The sequence below is a fragment of the Plecotus auritus genome (assembly GCF_963455305.1).
Source record: "Plecotus auritus genome assembly, chromosome: 9".
Classification (NCBI taxonomy): Eukaryota; Metazoa; Chordata; class Mammalia; order Chiroptera; family Vespertilionidae; genus Plecotus; species Plecotus auritus.
Window position 1 is genome coordinate 45357718 of NC_137783.1, and position 16835 is coordinate 45374552.

General features: G+C 54.5%; 1 protein-coding gene across 1 annotated transcript in view; it reads left to right on the forward strand.

Annotated features, from left to right (window-relative positions):
- LOC308257819 (cadherin-23-like) overlaps positions 1-16835 on the forward strand; it is a gene marked incomplete at its 3' end in the record, with an annotated part of 323284 nt that overhangs the window by 30981 nt on the left and 275468 nt on the right. The window contains exons 2-3 of the mRNA XM_080687874.1: positions 9574-9642; positions 14261-14338. Of these exons, the coding sequence (XP_080544000.1) occupies positions 9579-9642; positions 14261-14338 (142 nt within the window). The 5' untranslated portion in view covers positions 9574-9578. The remainder of the gene's footprint in view (positions 1-9573; positions 9643-14260; positions 14339-16835) is intronic.

Here is a 16835-nt window from a genome sequence, read left to right on the forward strand (position 1 = left end):
TGGAGGAAAGGAGTAGGGACAGGAAGGAGGGGCCCTCCAAGGTTGGACTGGGCACCCAGCTGGGCAGTGGGCATGTTGTGGACACATCACCTGCAGGGGCTCACAGGGCCCAGTTTGTGTCTATAACCCTTTGAGAACACTGTCTTTTATTTACTTATTTTTAAAATATATTGTTATTGGTTTTTGAGAGAAGGGAGAGGGAGAGAGAGATAGAAACATCAATGATGAGAGAGAATTGTTGGTTAGCTGCCTCCTGCACACACCCTTACTGGGGAATCGAGCCTGCAACCTGGGCATGTGCCCTGACCTGGAATTGAACCGTGATCTACTGGTTCATAGGTCAACACTCAACCACAGAGCCACACTGGCTGGGTAAGCACACTGTCTGTGAAACTGTTAGTCCTACCAGCGAAAGGAGAGCCCTCGGTACAGGCCTGCACTTCAGACAGGGCCTCATCTCCAAGGCCTTGTTCTCACCCACTGTGCTGCTCGTGGGTCCTCACGGGCAGAACACAGGGAAATCCTCCTGGTGCTGGGCACAATCAGACCTCCTGCTCTCTGTGTGGGAAGGTAGCATGGCTGGGCGGACAGGGCAGAGAGCAGGGCCTCCGGCCTGGGACCCACTGCCTGGGAGGGAGGTAGCTCCCTGTCCTTAGAAGGATCTGGGTAACAGTCTAGGGATGCGGTTAGCCAGGGGCCACTGAGGACCTTCCATTACCTTCAGGATTCAAATCTGGGACAATGGGCTTCAGCAGAGTATAGGAAAGAACTTTCTAGTTAGAGTCATATCTGTTCACAGGCTGCTGGCAGTGTTTTGCTCACGTGGACATAAGCTAGGCCTCTGATTGTAAAAACATTGGCTGTTTATTATGGAACATTTGGAATTCGCAGAAAGTAAAATCAACTATAACCTCACCATGCAGATAAAATCAGTTTCACAGAACAGTCTGGTAGGTCCCCCCCTCCTACTTCCCCCGCCATTCACACATGTGCATATCCATTCACAAGCCTCTGTGTGCTTCCTGTGGATGTCCCACAATGGACCAGGCCCCTGCCGGGGGTCTGGGCTGTTCCGCTGTCATGAATAATGCAGCAGTGAACATGTCTGTGGCTTAGAGTCCATGCAGACATAGGATTTCTGCAGCTAACATCCCGGAGGTGGAATGGATGGGCCACAGTGGTGTGCACATTTTGAGGCTCTTCATACAATTTTCAAATACTGTTTGGTTTTCAGACTTCAGGGTGTGGGAGGCTTGGGACGCTTGTCCCTCTGGTGGCTTTAAGAACCCCTTATATGCTGATGACTCCCACATTTACAGCTCCAGCCCCACCTGAGGCCTGAAGTCAGCATGTCCCAAACTGAACTTCTGATCTCGCCCCTCGGCCAGTTCTACCTGCAGCCTTCCTCCATCCTGGTTAATGGCAACTCCATTCTTCTAAGTGCTGGGGCCCAAACCCTCAGGCTGGTTCTTTCTAGCACAGCCACATCCTCTTCAATAGGAAACTCTCTCAGCTCTACCTTGAAATAGGCCCAGAATCTGCCAGACCCCACACTATGTACCCATGTCCCTGGCTACAGCCCCCAGTCATCACTGGCTCATATCACTGAGGTAGCCTCTCCACCTGCCTGCCTGCTTCTGCCCTTGCCCCCTCCAGTGAGTCCTCCGCACAGCAGCCAGCGAGCTCCCTTAAACTTGACTCATTCATATCACTCTTGGCTGTCTGAAGACCATGCCTCCCAGTTTATGCACGTCAGTGGTTTCCAGTGGCCATCATGGGCCTGTTGTCTCTCTGTCCTCATTTCCTGCAACTCTCCCCACCGTGCACCCCATTCCAACTATTCTGGCTCCTCACTGTTCCGCATGCACGCTAGCATACTCTCGCCTCAGGGCCTTTGCACGGGCTGTCCCCTCTGCTTGGAAGGAGTTTCTCCCAGAGGCTCACTTTTCTGATTCCTCAAGCGTTTGTTTGTCACCTTTTGTGACACTCAGACCACTCTCGCGCAGCTCCTTTCCTCTCCTTGCACTCATCACCCCGAACACTCTGTCAGACTTGCTCACCCACACTGTCTGTGCTGGTCTTTCCTGGAGTGTCAGCCCCATGGCAGGTCTTCAGTTTTCTTCTGACCTCTGGTGTCTAGCACAGTGCCTGGCCCACAGCAAAATGTCAGAGCAGACTTACTTGTGCAGTGTGGCCAGGCCTGGCTCAGAATGGGGTTCAAATTGAGACTTGACGGCTTATTAGCTATGTGACCTTGGACACGTTATTTAACCTCTCTGAGTCCTAGCACGTAGACTACACTGTGCCTCCCAGTGCCTCCCAGTGCCTCCCAGTGCCTGGTATGTAATATGTGCTCAGTAAATGTCAGCGTTAGGAGTCCTTGCAGTCTGTGCAGCTCGCCTCTCACGCCCTCTGGAAGGCCTTGGGCTTCTCTCTTCTAATGGCCTGGCAGTGACAGTCTCTATCACTTACTTGACCCCCAGCACATGCTTCCAGCCATTCTCAGGGTCTGTACCCTCCAACAGTGCCGGCACAGGACTTGGCTGCAGCTGCCTGTGACCCTGCTCATGCCTCTGGGGCAGGCATTCGCCGCTTTCCCCAGGCCCAGGCAGGAAGCGCAGCACAGAGGCAGGGTGTCTGTTTTCTGGCGCAGTGGGGACAGGGGAGGGTCGGTGGGAGCTCAGGCCTCATCCTGAGGGCGATGCAGCCTCACACAGTGAACGAGGCCAGGCAGCTCTGCTGGGCAGGAGGTTGGGGTGGCCAGGAGGCTGGGGAACAGCTGTTGCCCAGGACAAAGCAAAGTCAGGCTCACCTCAGGGGACTCCTGTCACTTGCTACAGCCCTAGTGCTAAGGGAAAACCAGCAGCCACAGGCAGCATCTAGCACAGTGCCCTGCCTGGAGGCGGGGGCCTGGGGTCCCCTTGCCCCTGCCATTAGCTTCTGCTGTCTCTGGGCCTCGCTTTTCTCCCTAAGGCCAATGCGGCCAGGGGAAGAACAAGATCTGGGACATCAGGGAAAACCCAGCAGCAAGATGGCCCATTTTGGCCTATTTTGTTTCACCCATTGAAGCTGGTGCCGTCTCATCTTAGTGTCTGTGCCACCTCGCCCCAAGGTGAGGATGGCGTGAAGATTGTCCCGGCCTCTGGACGCTCCGGAGGTGGCTCCTGCCAATCCTGCATGACAGGTGGAGGGTGGGGGGAGGGGCGGGCACTGAATCAGTGTGATCACTTACAGAGGGGAAAGGAGGTGAGCAGGCATTTAGGAGGAGAGGCGGTGGGGCCCAGGGTGCCTGGCAGTGTCAGAGCCTGAGCCCTTGTGGAAAAGGGATGCACTATGCACGTGTATGTGTGATGTGCACGTGCTCACTCCGTTGCAGACACTTAGCCTGTGTGTACTGTATTGGGTATGTGTATTGAGCTCCTTGAGGAAGCGGCTGTGCCTTGCCCCTCTATAGATTAGGAAACGGGGTGGTGGGGTTTGGGGGGAACAGAATGGTGTGATGGGAGTAGTGTGGGACTTGGTTCTAATCCTAGAATGACCCCTCTGAGTCTTAGTTTCCTCATCTGTAAAATGGGGACAATAATATCGATGTCATAGAAAGATTTTGGAGGATTAAATAAAACTAATGCCCTGTGACAATCCCTGGCCTGTGGGAATTTGCTATTAAGTCTCCTCCCTCCTTCCCTTCCCTTCCCTTCCCTTCCCTTCCCTTCCCTTCCCTTCCCTTCCCTTCCCTTCCCTTCCCTTCCTTTCCCTCCTCTCCCCTCCCCTCCCCTCCCCTCCCCCTCTAATCCCCTCCCCTCCCCTTCTCTTCCCTTCCCTCCCCCTCTAATCCCCTCCCCTCCCCTTCCCTTCCCTTCCCTCCCCCTCTAATCCCCCCCTCTCCCCTCCCCTCCCCTCCTCTTCCCCCTTCCCTCCCTCCCTCCCTCCCTTCCTTCCTTCCTTCCTTCCTTCCTTCCTTCCTTCCTTCCTTCCTTCCTTCCTTCCTTCCACTGCACACTTCCTGCAGTGCCCAGCAGAATGGCATGCTCTCCCATCTCTTCCTGGATAATGTTCTTAGCAGATGCTGTTTAATTCTCATAACATCTGGCTTAGAAAGGCAGAGGGCTGGAGATTTCTTCTTAAGGACACTCTCTCTGAGACATCAGATTGTTACTTGATTACTCTGTGCCTCGGTTTCTCCACTTGTGAATCGGGTCATGCTAGCGATGCTGGCTGGCTTCTTTGCAGGGTGTACTAGGATAATGCAAGATAACACATGGAAAGTGGTTTGCATTTAAAAAAGACGTCATGCTCAACCTCACTAGTAGTTAGGGAAATGCAAATGAAAGCCACAATGCTGTACCGTTTTTCATGCATCTTATTGGCAGCCATTTAAGAGGGGGATCACTTCCAGGTAGGCACAGAGGCCCTCTCAGACTCTGCTGGAGGGAGTGGGACCTGCCTCAACCTTTCCGGAAGGTAACATGGCAACGTCAAATAGACTCTATTCAATGGAGGTTTGCACGCAAGCTCTTTGTTGTATTTAACCGACCCAGTAATCCCACTGTGAGAGAACCAGGTTTGAGAGCCACCAGGTCCCTGGGTACCACGGTTATCAGGATGATCACTATGTACGTTATATAAATGTCCAGTCACTGCACTGTACACCTGAAACTAATATGCTGTATGTTAACTGTGATTGAAAAATAAAAATTATTTCAAACATTAATAAATAAAAACCAAAGCCTCCTTTCAATGAAAAAGTTAGGAGAGAAAGAGCTATCAAAGTCTCAGTGCAGTTTTATGCAGAGATATGCACTGTGGCGCTGTCTATGGTGGCAGGAACCTGGAAACTTCCAAATGCCCAATAGTAGGCGATGTCTCCAGTGAGATACATCACACTGTGAACTATTATTTAGCTCTTAAAAGAAGGAGATAGATGCCCTGGCTGGTGCTTCTCAGTGGTTAGAGCACCGACCTGTGCACTGAAGGGTTGCGGGTTCAATTCCCAGTCAAGGGCATGTACCTGGGTTGCTGGTTCGCTCCCCCTGCCCCCAGGTCAGGGTGCATGTGTGAGGCAACCAGTCAACGTATCTCTCTCACATTGATGTTTCTCTCTCTCTCTCTCTCTCTCTCTCTCTCTCTCTCTCTCTCTCTCTCTCTCTCTCTCTCTCTCTCTCCCCTTCCCTCCTTCCCTCCCTTCCTTTTGCTCTCTTCAGAAAAGCAATGTAAAAAATATTCTCAGGTGAGGATATCAACAAAAAAAAGGAGGTAGATATAGCAATGTTGACCTGGAGGGTTTTCTGTGAAATTTATGACATGAGAAAAGCAAGTTGCTTTTGTGCATGCTGAGTCCATTATTCTAAAGCTGAACAACAGCCACACTACTCTGGACACATGTGTAATTGAACATACTTGCCTGGGTGCACAGCAAGGCCTGGGAGGAAGTATGCCAGGCCCAACCAGTCATGTTTGGCTCACAAAAATGGAATTATTTGTTAACATTTAAAAATTGAATTCATATAAAAAGCCAAATTTCCAGCTGCTACTTTTGACAGAGCATGTGGCCTTGGAATGTCCACTGTCCCCAGCCACCTTCCCCAACCCAAAGTCTCCCTCATTTCTACTCCCTGCCTGGCCCCTGTAGACTGCAGTTTGCACACTGGGATAGGCTTTTGACATTTGGAAACTCACGGGAGTGGGGCGGGGGGCAGGAATGCAAAGAGATGGTGGGGGCATTTGCCTTTATATAAATACTAGAGGCCCAGTGCACGAAATTCGTGCACGAGGGGGTGGTGTCCCTCAGCCCAGCCTGCACCCTCTCCAATCTGGGACATCCCTCTCACAATCCAGGACTGCTGGCTCCCAACCGCTCGCCTGCCTGCCTTCCTGATTGCCCCTAACTGCTTCTGCCTGCCAGCCTGATCACCCCCTAACCACTCCCCTGCCAGCCTGATTGATGCCTAACTGCTCACCTGCCAGCCTTTTTGCCCCTAACTGCCCTCCCCTGCAGGCATGGTCACCCCTAACTGCCCTCCCCTGCAGGCCTGGTACCCCCCAACTGCTCTCGCCTGCAGGCCTGGTTGCCCCCAACTTCCCTCCTCTGCTGGCCTAGTCACCCCTAACTGCCCTCCCCTGCAGGCTTGATTGCCCCCAACTACCCTCCCTTGCAGGCCTGGTCCCCCACAACTGCTCTCCCCTCCTGGCCTGATCGCCCACAACTGCCCTCCTTTGCAGGCCTGGTCCCTCCCACCTGCCCTCCCCTGCTGGCCATCTTGTGGCTGCCATCTTGTGTCCACATGGGGGCAGCCATCTTTGACCACATGGGGGCAGCCATCTTGTGTGTTGGAGTGATGGTCAATTTGCATATTACTCTTTTATTAGATAGGATAGAGGCCTGATGCACAGGTGGGGGCCAGCTGGTTTGCCCTGAAGGATGTCCCGGATCAGGGTGGGGGTTCCCTTGGGACGTGGGGCAGCCTGGGCGAGGGGCCTGTGGGGGTTTGCAGGCTGGCCATGCCCCCTGGTGACCCGAGCAGAGGCCCTGGTATCTGGGATTTATTTATCTTCTATAATTGAAACTTTGTAGCCTTGAGCGGAGGCCAGGGCAGGCCAGGCATGGGGCCAGCTGTGGGGTTGTGGAAAGCTTGGCTTCCTCCATCGCCAGGGGCAACCCAAGCCTCCTGCTCTCTCCAGCTCTGTGGCCGTCACCATATTTGTTGGGTTAATTTGCATACTCGCTCCTGATTGGCTGGTGGGCGTGGCTTGTGGGCGTAGCGGAGGTATGGTCAATTTGCATGTTTTTCTTTTATTAGATAGTACTAGGGGCCTGGTGCATGAAATTCGTGAACTGGGGGGTGGTCCCCTCAGCCCAGCCTGCCCCCTCTCACATACTGGGAGCCCTCAGGGGATGTCCTATTGACAGCTTAGGCCCACTCCCCCTGGGGAGTGGGCCTAAGCCACAGTCTGGCCTCCCTTTGTGGGAGGCGACCAGGCTGATCAGGGAAAGGCACCAGCGCCATCACCCCGCTGCTGCAGCCACTGCCAGTCACCGCAGCCACCAAGGTGTTTTCATCAACACGGACTCTGGTCCCTTCACCATGAAAAAATGACAACTTTCTTTAGGCATTTTTAAGATGTGTCTTTCATAGTATATGACATTTCTTTCTTTTTTTTTTTTATCCTCACCTGAGGATATGTTTCCATTGATTTTTAGAGAATGTGGAAGAGAAAGGGAAAGACAGAGAGAAACATCAAAGTGAGAGGAACACTTTAATTGTTTGCCTCCTGCATGACCCCTGACCTGGGCCCCAGCTAGGGAGGAGCCTGCAACCTAGGTACATGCCCTTGATCAGAATCTAACCCGGACCCTGCGGTTGGCAAACCTAGGCATTATCCACTGAGCCAAACCGCCTAGGGCAGGATATGACATTTCTTAGCCCTTCAGCAGCAGACCTTCGTTTTTTTCTCCAGGAGTGTGGTGGAAAAGCCCTAGATCACCTTTTTGGATTCTTATACCCAAGTTACTAAGAATATTACCAGTGGCATACAGGGAGCTTAGCCAATGAGCGGACAGAAAAGGTGTTTCCTCTGTAGTTCACACCTATTTCCTCCGATCTCCGGCTCCACCCCTGCCAAGGCCTAAAGCCTCGGGGACTGGGCGAGGGACCCCCAGCTCGCTCCGATTGCCCGGCTCCGCCCCCAGCCAAGGCCACAAGCCTCTGGCCCAGGCTCGGGCCCTGGGCAGGGGACCCCCAGCCTGCTCCGATCGCCCAGTTCCACCCCCGGCCAAGGCCGCAAGCCTCTGGCCCAGGCTCAGGCCCCAGGCAGGGGACCCACAGTTCGCTCCGATTGCCTGGCTCCACCCCCAGCCAAGGCCACAAGCCTCTGGCTGAGGCTTGGGCCCTGGGCGGGGGACCCCCAGCCTGCTCCGATGGCCCAGCTCTGCCCCCAGCGGAAAGCTTGGCTTCCTCCATTGCTGGGGAAACCCAAGCCTCCCTCCTGCTCTCTGTGGCCGAAGCCATCTTGGTTGGATTTATTTGCATATTCGCTCCTGATTGGCTTGTGGGTGTGGCTTGTGGGTGTGGCTTGTGGGTATGGCTTGTGGTTGTAGCAGAGGTTTGGTCAATTTGCATATTACTGTTTTATTAGATAGGATGCCCTAGAATCTTTTACTCTTCAAATGACCACTTCAGACCCAGGAATTGCGACATTTTAAGTACAGTATTAGAAGGGAAACAAAAGGTGCCATGGGCCATCGCATGTTGTGTGGGTCAGGGACCAGCTAGTGGGGTCACTGCGCCATCCACTCCACTGGGAGAGAGACCACTCCAGGTGTGGACTAAGGGATCTGCTCCTGGCCTTTCCTGAATCTCTCGTCCCTACATCTTGCAGGGATGTGGAAGAATCTCCAAAAAAATTATCCCTTCAGCTCCCTTCACCTCCCCATGTCCTTCTTGATCCCTTACTGAGGAGGGAGGTGGCATGTCAACTTGGATCCAGGTGCTGAACCCCATTCACTAGTTGGGGATCTCTGAGCAAATTGTTTAATGGCTCTCAGCCTCCAGACCCTGCCTGTGGAGCAGGGACGGTAAATCCACCCAGGCAAGGCGCCCGGTACGTGCTCCCTGCAGGATGCTGTGCGGGCCCTCGGTTAGGCCCTGCAGGGGTTACAGAGGTGCTGGGCCAGGTTCCTGCACTAGCAGGGCTGACAGTTCAGAGGAGGCAAGAGTACCAGCTGAGGAGCGTGGGCCCCTCCCCATGTCACGGCGGGTCTCCGGGGAGGCCTGCTCCTGAGCCTCTGAGGGGTGGGGAGGAGCAGCCCCTTCTCCCCGCATTCTTGGATGTGGGACCTGCCTTGCTGAGCCTGTGGTCGGAGGGCCCCAGATCTCTCTGGTGCTTCTCTCTGAGCCACACAGTTTCAGCTCCAGCTTCCCACAGACTTCCTGTGAGGCCCTGGGCAGGTCAACTCTCCTCCCTGTGCCTTTTTGGACCCCATAACTTGCTGCCCCCTTTCATAACTACTGTTTTGGGGTAATATGGTGGATATTTAGAAAACTACACACAACATGAAAAAACATGCTTGCCAGGCTCTTAGGCTGGAGAGAGGCGGGGCAGTGGGCCTGACAAGCCACTCATAGGCACCTGTCTTCCTGCCCAGCACCCACCTCCCAGCCCGTCTCCAAACTAACCAGGCTCCATCACTCACCCGATGCTGTCCTGGAGAATGGAGGCGGCAGCTCCTCCTTCCACCCACTGAGCCCAGGACATGTCAGAATCCCACACTTGTGCCCACTGCTGAGCTTCACCCCTGGCTGAGCAGCCACCCCTTAAAGGCAAAGAGGGCATGTTGCCCCTACCCCAGCCCAGTCACTCTCAGGCCGTCGTGTTATACCCAGGGTTGGACGATGATAAAATCAATGACGCAGACCCTCTTCTTTTCTGAGTCCCCACTCCTGCCCCCGCCCCCATTTGAGTTGAGTCCCTCTTTCCTCTTCTCCCTGGAGTTGCAGGGGCGGGAGGTGCTAGAGGGCCTTGAAGAACGGGCCCCCACCACTAGGCCGCTTCTCATGCTCTCCTTTGTGTCCCCAGGAGCCATGAGGTCCCACGTTGCCACCAGCTGCCTGGTGTGGCTGTTTGTGCTGATCTCTGGATGCTGGGGTAAGTTTAATCCTTTTCCCCACAGCAGGCTCGGGAAGCCAGGCTGCAGGGTGTGGGGCCGGCTGTGGGGTTGGCACTCTGGGACAGGAATTGGGAGGGGACTGTTCTGGGACCCCGAGATCCCGCCTTGCTGTGTGACTGGGTGCACACTTCCCTCCCTGGGCCTGGGCTGCTCTGCAGCACTCTCAGGGCTGAAAATAGCCATCCCCAGGGCCTGGGCCACTGGAGGCGGTGGGAGGAGCCTTGAGAAATACTTGAGCTTTCAGGGAAGGAGGCATCTGTGACCATGAACCGTCCTTCTTCTGGGGTGCAGGGCTGGCCAGTCTATTCGGTTTTCCAGCAGTCTTTTGAGCACCTACTGTGTGTGTCACTTTTGCCCAACTCTGGGTGTGGAAGAAATGACTCATTCTCAAGGAGTTCAGAGTCTCTAGCGGATTTACTAGACAATGCTAGGATTTACTCTGATGCAGGTGAAGAGAGTGGTAATAAAGGACAGAGAAGCCCGTCTGAAGGAAAGATTAATCGGGCCTGTGGGGATAGGAGACATCCAGCCAGAGGGAGACACTTACTCTGTGCTTTAAGGACTGAGAGAGTTTTAAAATAGGGGAGCAGGAAGAAGGGACTCCTGCAGGTGGGGGCCGCCTGATCAAAGGCGTGGAGGTGAGGGCCCTCTTCTTTCTGCCCGAAGGACCAGCCCTCCTTCCCCTCTTCCCCGGGGCCGGGCCAGTGCTAGTGCCCACCAAGGAGGCCAGGAGAGGCCAGGGCATTTGCCTGTCCTGGCCCCCAGAATCAAACAGCTCTGGTCTGATCTAAAGGAAGGCCAGGAAAGCAGGCACAGCTGGCACCATGTCTCTGGGGGCCAGGGTGTCTCTGGGGAAGAGCTGTGGGCATGGTGTGCCTGGCGACAGGCAAACACATTCCTGAGAGAGGCCAGCTCCTTCTCCTACTCCAGGGAGCCGGGCGCCTCTGGAGGAAGCCACAGCCTCAAGCTGGTTGGGGTGACGCTCGCATCCTGGTTCCCGGAAGTCCCTTGACTGTCCTCTCTCCTGGCCTGCGTGCTTGGCGGGATCTCTGCTGGAATGTTTCTGTGATGGGGAGCTCACTCCCATCCAGGGGAGACCTTACTGGGGGGTACCCTCTGGGTTTGCTAGAAGGTGGCAATCAGGACCCTTTCCTCAGCCTCCTATGACCTTGGACACTCATGCCCTCCCCCCAACATATATGTAAAAATGAAACAGGGGCTGAATGCCCAGCTGCCTTCCTCGGTCGAGGTGGCCGTGTCCCTGAGCACCAGATGCACCCACAGTGGGCCTGAGGGAGCAGCACAGAGCCAGGACTCCTGGGTCCCACCCACTGCTCCCGGGGTTCCTGTGGACAAACTTCTTAGCTTCTCTGTGAAACAGGAAGGGCAGTAGGACTTTGCTCCTCGGTTGTAAAATGATCAGAGGAGTTAACATGCATATCCAGCACTTAGAGGGATGCCTGGCACATATTCTGTGCTAAGTAAGCGAGAGGTTCTCAGCTGTATCTTTTCCTAAGGGGAGCGAAATGGGACTCAGAAAGCAGAAGTGAAGTAAATTGCCTGGGGCCACCCAACAATTCTGTGGCAAAACCAGCCAGCCTGTGGTCTAGCCTGCCTGGCATCGTGGGCACAGCCCCTCGTCCTGGTCCCCACCTGAAGCAGCCAGTGTTCCTTCTGCATGGGCGTGGCTGACCTTAGGGACCGAAGGGCACCATCTTCTCACTGTGCCCTTTTGACACCTGCCCCCAACCCTGAGCACTCGCCTTGTCCCCCAGACTACACCCCAGGGCCTCTCCTTTGTTCCCAGCTGACCCCACAGCCCAGCTGATTTATTCTCCCATCCCTGGTGGTCAGAGGTGGGTCAGGCTCAGGGACAGATGCCCCCTAGATGTCAACCTCCCTTATTAGCCTGTAGCCTTCTTACCCTTCTCTCCTCTGGCCTGTGTGCTCCCAGGCACTTCTTATTCTGCACCTGTGGGCCTGTAGGGAAGGCCAGAGCAAAGGCCTGAACAGGCCTCCTTGCCCACCTTGCTGGCCAGGCCAGTGAGCATCGCTGCATCGCTGGGTCACGGAGGCAGTCTCCAGGCACTGGGGCTGCGTGCTCCTAACCTGACATCAGCATGCATGGCCACTCACATTCCCACTTCCCAGAGGCCTCAAAGCTCCCGAGGCAGTGGTTTTGCCTCTGGAGGACACAGTCTTCGTGCCTTAAAAATGGTCTTTAAGAACAAGTGACCTGTCAGCACGCCCCTTTCCCCACCCCACCCCTAAGAGCCCCCTCCCAGTCCCCAGGTGCCACGCTGGCAGCTCAGGGCCACCCGCCGGGCCTCCGAGGGTGGCCGGCCTACTCCAAGAACACGGGCCCTGCTTGGTATGTGGCAGGCGATGCATGTCCCCTGCGCTCTGCCCAGCTGCCCGTGCAGAGCTCTCAGCGGCTGATTATCGGCAGGTCCTGTAAGATCAAATTTAAAAACGAACGATGCTGCTGCAGGCGATTTTTTCCTCGTTGACTCCCCTCCTCCACCAGCCCAAGCTTGCCCCTGAATTCCCTGGGCACCCCTGAGCTTTCTACCTTTGCTCAGTCCAAGGCCCCCAGCAGGGATCAAAAGCATTCCCCCTGGCTGAGCAGGCGGCCCTATTATTAATACCAATATTAATAATAGCTACCATTTATCGAGTGCTTGCTGTGTGCTGGGGCATGACACTAAGCGCTTTATGTATGTAATCTCATTTAATCCTCAGGACAGCCATGATGTAAGTCCTATTATTATCACTCTTTTACACGTGTGTAAACTGAGGCATGGGACAGAGGCTCAGGGAGGCAGGAGGGGGAGGGCCCCCTTGACTCCAGCCTTCTGTGAGTTGGCCTCAGAGTTCTTGAGCCGGGCCCAAGCTCTGAGGGAGAGGTGAGGGAGAAAGGGCTGCACCCCTGCCTACATCCAGGGTGCCTGGGCATCCAGGAGCTGCTATGCAGGTGCTGCACAGCGTGGGCCCCTGGGCTCCCTGGTCGGCAGAGGCCAAGGGAAGTGCCCTCACCTGTCTCCTTCTGGCTGTTTTCCAACACCAACACCCAGTTCTCTGCACACCCACCAAGGGTCTAAACATTTAATTTTGACACCAACTACCTGACATCCTTCCACAGATTTAAGGTTTAGGCCCCTCTCAGGGGCCTGTCGCAAGTCCCAGGCCCCCGTACTTTTGACCAACTGGCTCTAAATCGGAGGTTCCCATGACCCTTCCTTGGGTTCAGTTATCCAGGACAACGCACAGACCTCAGAGAAACACCCCATTCCCATTTCCTGGTTTACTATAAAGGGCGCAGCTCAGGAGCCCCAGGTGGAAGAGATGCACAGGGCGAGGTTCGGAGCTCCGTGCCCCCTCCAGGCGCCGCCACCTTGGCACATGCTCGTGGCCAGCCAGTCTTGCTGGTGACCAGCCCCAAGAAGCCAGTCTTGCTGGTGACCAGCCCCATCTTGGGGCTACCCAGAGGCTCCACCCCAAGTCACCTCAATGGCATAAACTCAGCTGTGGTTAAAGGACTGCCTTATGACTAACAAAAGACATTCCTGTCACTCCGGAACTTCCAAGGGTTTGGGGAATCTGTGCCAGAAACTGGGACAGACACCAAATATATTCCTTATGGTGCCACCTGTGGAAGGCCATGAGAAGGGGCTTGGGACAGGGGAAGCCTGCCTCAGGGAGTTTCTGTGGGGGGACTTGTGGATTGGGGCTCTCTATGGATGTGAGAGTCCTCAGCACATGCAGGTACCACCCTGACCCCTTCCTGCACCAGCCCCACGCGGAGGTGTCACAGACTCATACAGGCTTAACTGCCCAGGGTTCCCATGCGGGCTGCCGCTTACTAACTGCATGACTCTGGGTTAGTTCATACGTATCCCCTCTAAGCCTCATTTCCACAACATAAAAATGGGGCTCTGATGGCACCCACCATACCACAAGGATTGATGGAGACGATGTAAGTGACTGGTACAGAGATGGGGTCCATAGATGGCAGCCATCATCATCATCATCATTACTACTACTATTGTTATTGTTGTCATCATTTACAGAGGGTCTTCTGGATGCCAAGCCCTTTTCTGGGCACCAGGGTTGTGGCAGTCAGCAAAGCAGACTGCCCTTGTCCTTGCCAGCTCACATCCCATCTGGAGCCGGGCTGCCCATTAGAAATGCAATGCGAGTTATGTGTGTGATTTAACATTTTCTAGGAGCTGCATTAGAAAAGAAATAGGTGAAATTCGTTTTAATAATATATCTTAACCCAATATATCCATAATGTTATCAGTTCAACATGTAATCAATATGGAAGATGAATGAGGTATTTTACACTCACTTTTCTTACAAAGTCTTTGAAATCCTGTGTGTATTTTACACTGCAGCACAGCTCACTGTGGACCAGGGCTCAATAGCCACCCACAGCTGGTGGCCTCGCTGAGGGTCCATTTGCCCTGAGGAAGGCGGCCATGGCAGTGGACAGATGCAGTACCCACTGCAGCCCAGCCCCTCTGTGTCCCCTTAGAGAATGCATGAAGCTGGCAGACGGGTACTTGACTGACGCTCTTGTCCTCTGACTTCCAGGCCAGGTGAACCGGCTGCCCTTCTTTATCAACCACTTCTTTGAGACGTACCTGCTGATCAGCGAGGACACGCCTGTGGGTGAGTTGACACGGGGCTGGTGGGCATCTGGGTGGCATGAGGTGGGCTCCTTTCCCACAAGTGAAGGTGATCTTAGAGACTGAGACCATCTTCCACCCACTCTTGGAACCTCTTCCATGGCATCCCTGATGGGCGTTCACACGGCTTCTGCCTAGGGCACTCAGCACTTCCCATGGTGGCCCATTCCCACGGAGGGGGATTCTAAGTACCAGAGAGGCTATCGTACTGAGCCCAAGTTGCTTGACTTTCGCTTCTGCATAAGTTTTCTCCTACAAAATGGTTATTTCCTCTTTCTTGTGAAAATTTGAAGATGGAAGCTGTTGCAAACTGTGTTTTATAGCCTTTTGAACTTTTCTGGGATTACTGTATTTCCTGCATTGAGTATGCCTGTTTTTGTCATTAGAAAAAAATGAACTATTTAGGAGGTGATGGTAAGCATCCTGGTATTCGCCCCTCGCCCTCCCCCTCCCCCCTCCCCCCAGCTTGTCACCTCATCACACTGGTCTGTCCTCATGGACCCCCTCCCAAGGACCTGGTTCCTACACCTGTAGCTGGAGATCTGCGTGCACAGCCCCATGGCCTCAGTTCAGCTCTGGGGACCCAGAAGTCTCTCAGGAAATGGGAGTTGAATGGAATGAACTATCTTGCAGCTGTTCTGACGGGCAGGCAGTCTTTGCTGTGAGCATTGTGCAAACAACAGTGCCTGGAAAGGTCCCGCCCACCTCCACAACACCCTCTCCTTCGTCCTCTCGTTCTCATAGGTGTCATTTCAGGGAAAGTGGCTGTAATCCAGGGCTTTTTATGAGGGTGGGGCTATGTGCCAGGAGCTGCATACAAGGGGTCAGCATGGCCCATCCTTTTGGCGCATCATTTGTACTTAGAAACGAAGCAGGTGACTTGGAGAGTGGAGGGGTGTTAAGATATTTACCTAATAGGTAATTTAAAACACTTTTATATAAAACCAAATGCAGGTGCTTGAAGTGGGGAGCCTTAGGGGGCCCCAGACTTGGCCTGTGTCTGTGGGGGCATGCGCACAGCCCCTGAAGAGGCCTTTCCTTCCCCTCTCCCTGACGGAGCTTTTCTGCAGGTGGGTGCTGGGCACAGCAGGTGTGTTTCCGATTGCTGTGGGGATGATCCCCATGGCCCAATAATGGTTTATTTCTAGGGACTGGGGCGGGGGGCGCTCTGTGGTCACTCCTTTGGTGACTAGCAGCCCCCATGGATCAGCACTGCGAGGCTGAATTTGGGGACTCGGGTTTGGGGATCTGGGTGTTTGAAGGGCTACCTAGGAAACTGGTTGCTTGCCTCTCTGGAATGTTCTTCCAGAGGCTTTGCCCATCTTCTGGGGGCTGGAGAAGGTTCCTGCCAGCCTCTCGGAGACCTTGTTGAGCTGTTTCCTCCCCTCTGGTGTGGATCGTGGGTGCCATGGACCCAGAGAGGGCTAAAGAAATCATGGGCAATAGAGTATCTGGTTAAGTGTCAGTGTGTGATTGAAGGAGGAGGGGTCATGTCTCGGGTAGGGCAGAGGTGGGAGGCTGCAGAAGAGGTGTTTGGGAGGCGGTGACAGTTGAGCAGAGTTCTGAAAGAGTCCCTTCTCATTCCTTCACACACTATTTCCTGTGGCTGATTTTTTGAATGTCTTTTTTTAAACTTCATCCTCCTGGAGAGCCCTTTGCTGTGGAGAGAATACAGTATACTTGGGACAGGTGGGCCACTGAGGCAGAGGTGTGGCCAGCCACTAACCGACCAGAGCTGCTGGCCAGAGGAAGTGAAGGCCCCTCTCAGGTGAGCCGTGCCGGCTTCTCACCTCATCTGTGACTCCACATTGCCCTGCTGAGGCCTGAAGGCGGGGTCCTCGGAGGCCTGTGGTGTAGGGAAGGTGAGGGGTGGGGTGGGGTGGACATTGTTTGGCCAGCGCTGACAGCGACAAAGAAGCCCCCAGCAAACCCTGATCTGTACCTTTGACTCTGGCTCTGGATCGTCTTCTGCAAACGCCGGCATCGATCAGCCTCCAGGAGCGACTCCCAGGACTCTGCCCATTAAGGCTACACTTGGCAGTCGCAGCATGGTGTCCGATGGTGCAGTGGGGGTCAGTCATGACTTTAGGGGGCTCTAGGGGAGAGAGAGGATTCAGTGTGCTGGAAAAAAGCTCTGCTTATCTCTCTGGGCAGGTGCTGGGTCCTGAGCTGACCCAGCATCCTCCTGGCCCCCTCCCTCCTTGTTGTATCAGCAGAGGGCAGCGCAGCTCTGGCCTGAAAGTCATGAGCCTGGTTTCTGTTCCTTGCTGTGTGATCTTGGGCACAGCACTGCCCCTTTCTGGGCCTCTACCTTCCCATCTCCCCAGTGAGAGGGCATTGAAACGATGGACCCATTGGTCTTTGTCTTGGCGTCCCAGCTGGCCCCAAACGTCTCTGAGTCCTTAAATGAGACAGGCCTGGAGAACTCCACTGAGTGCTGTCACCTACACGGATGGTCCTGGGCCATTCATAGGGTGGAT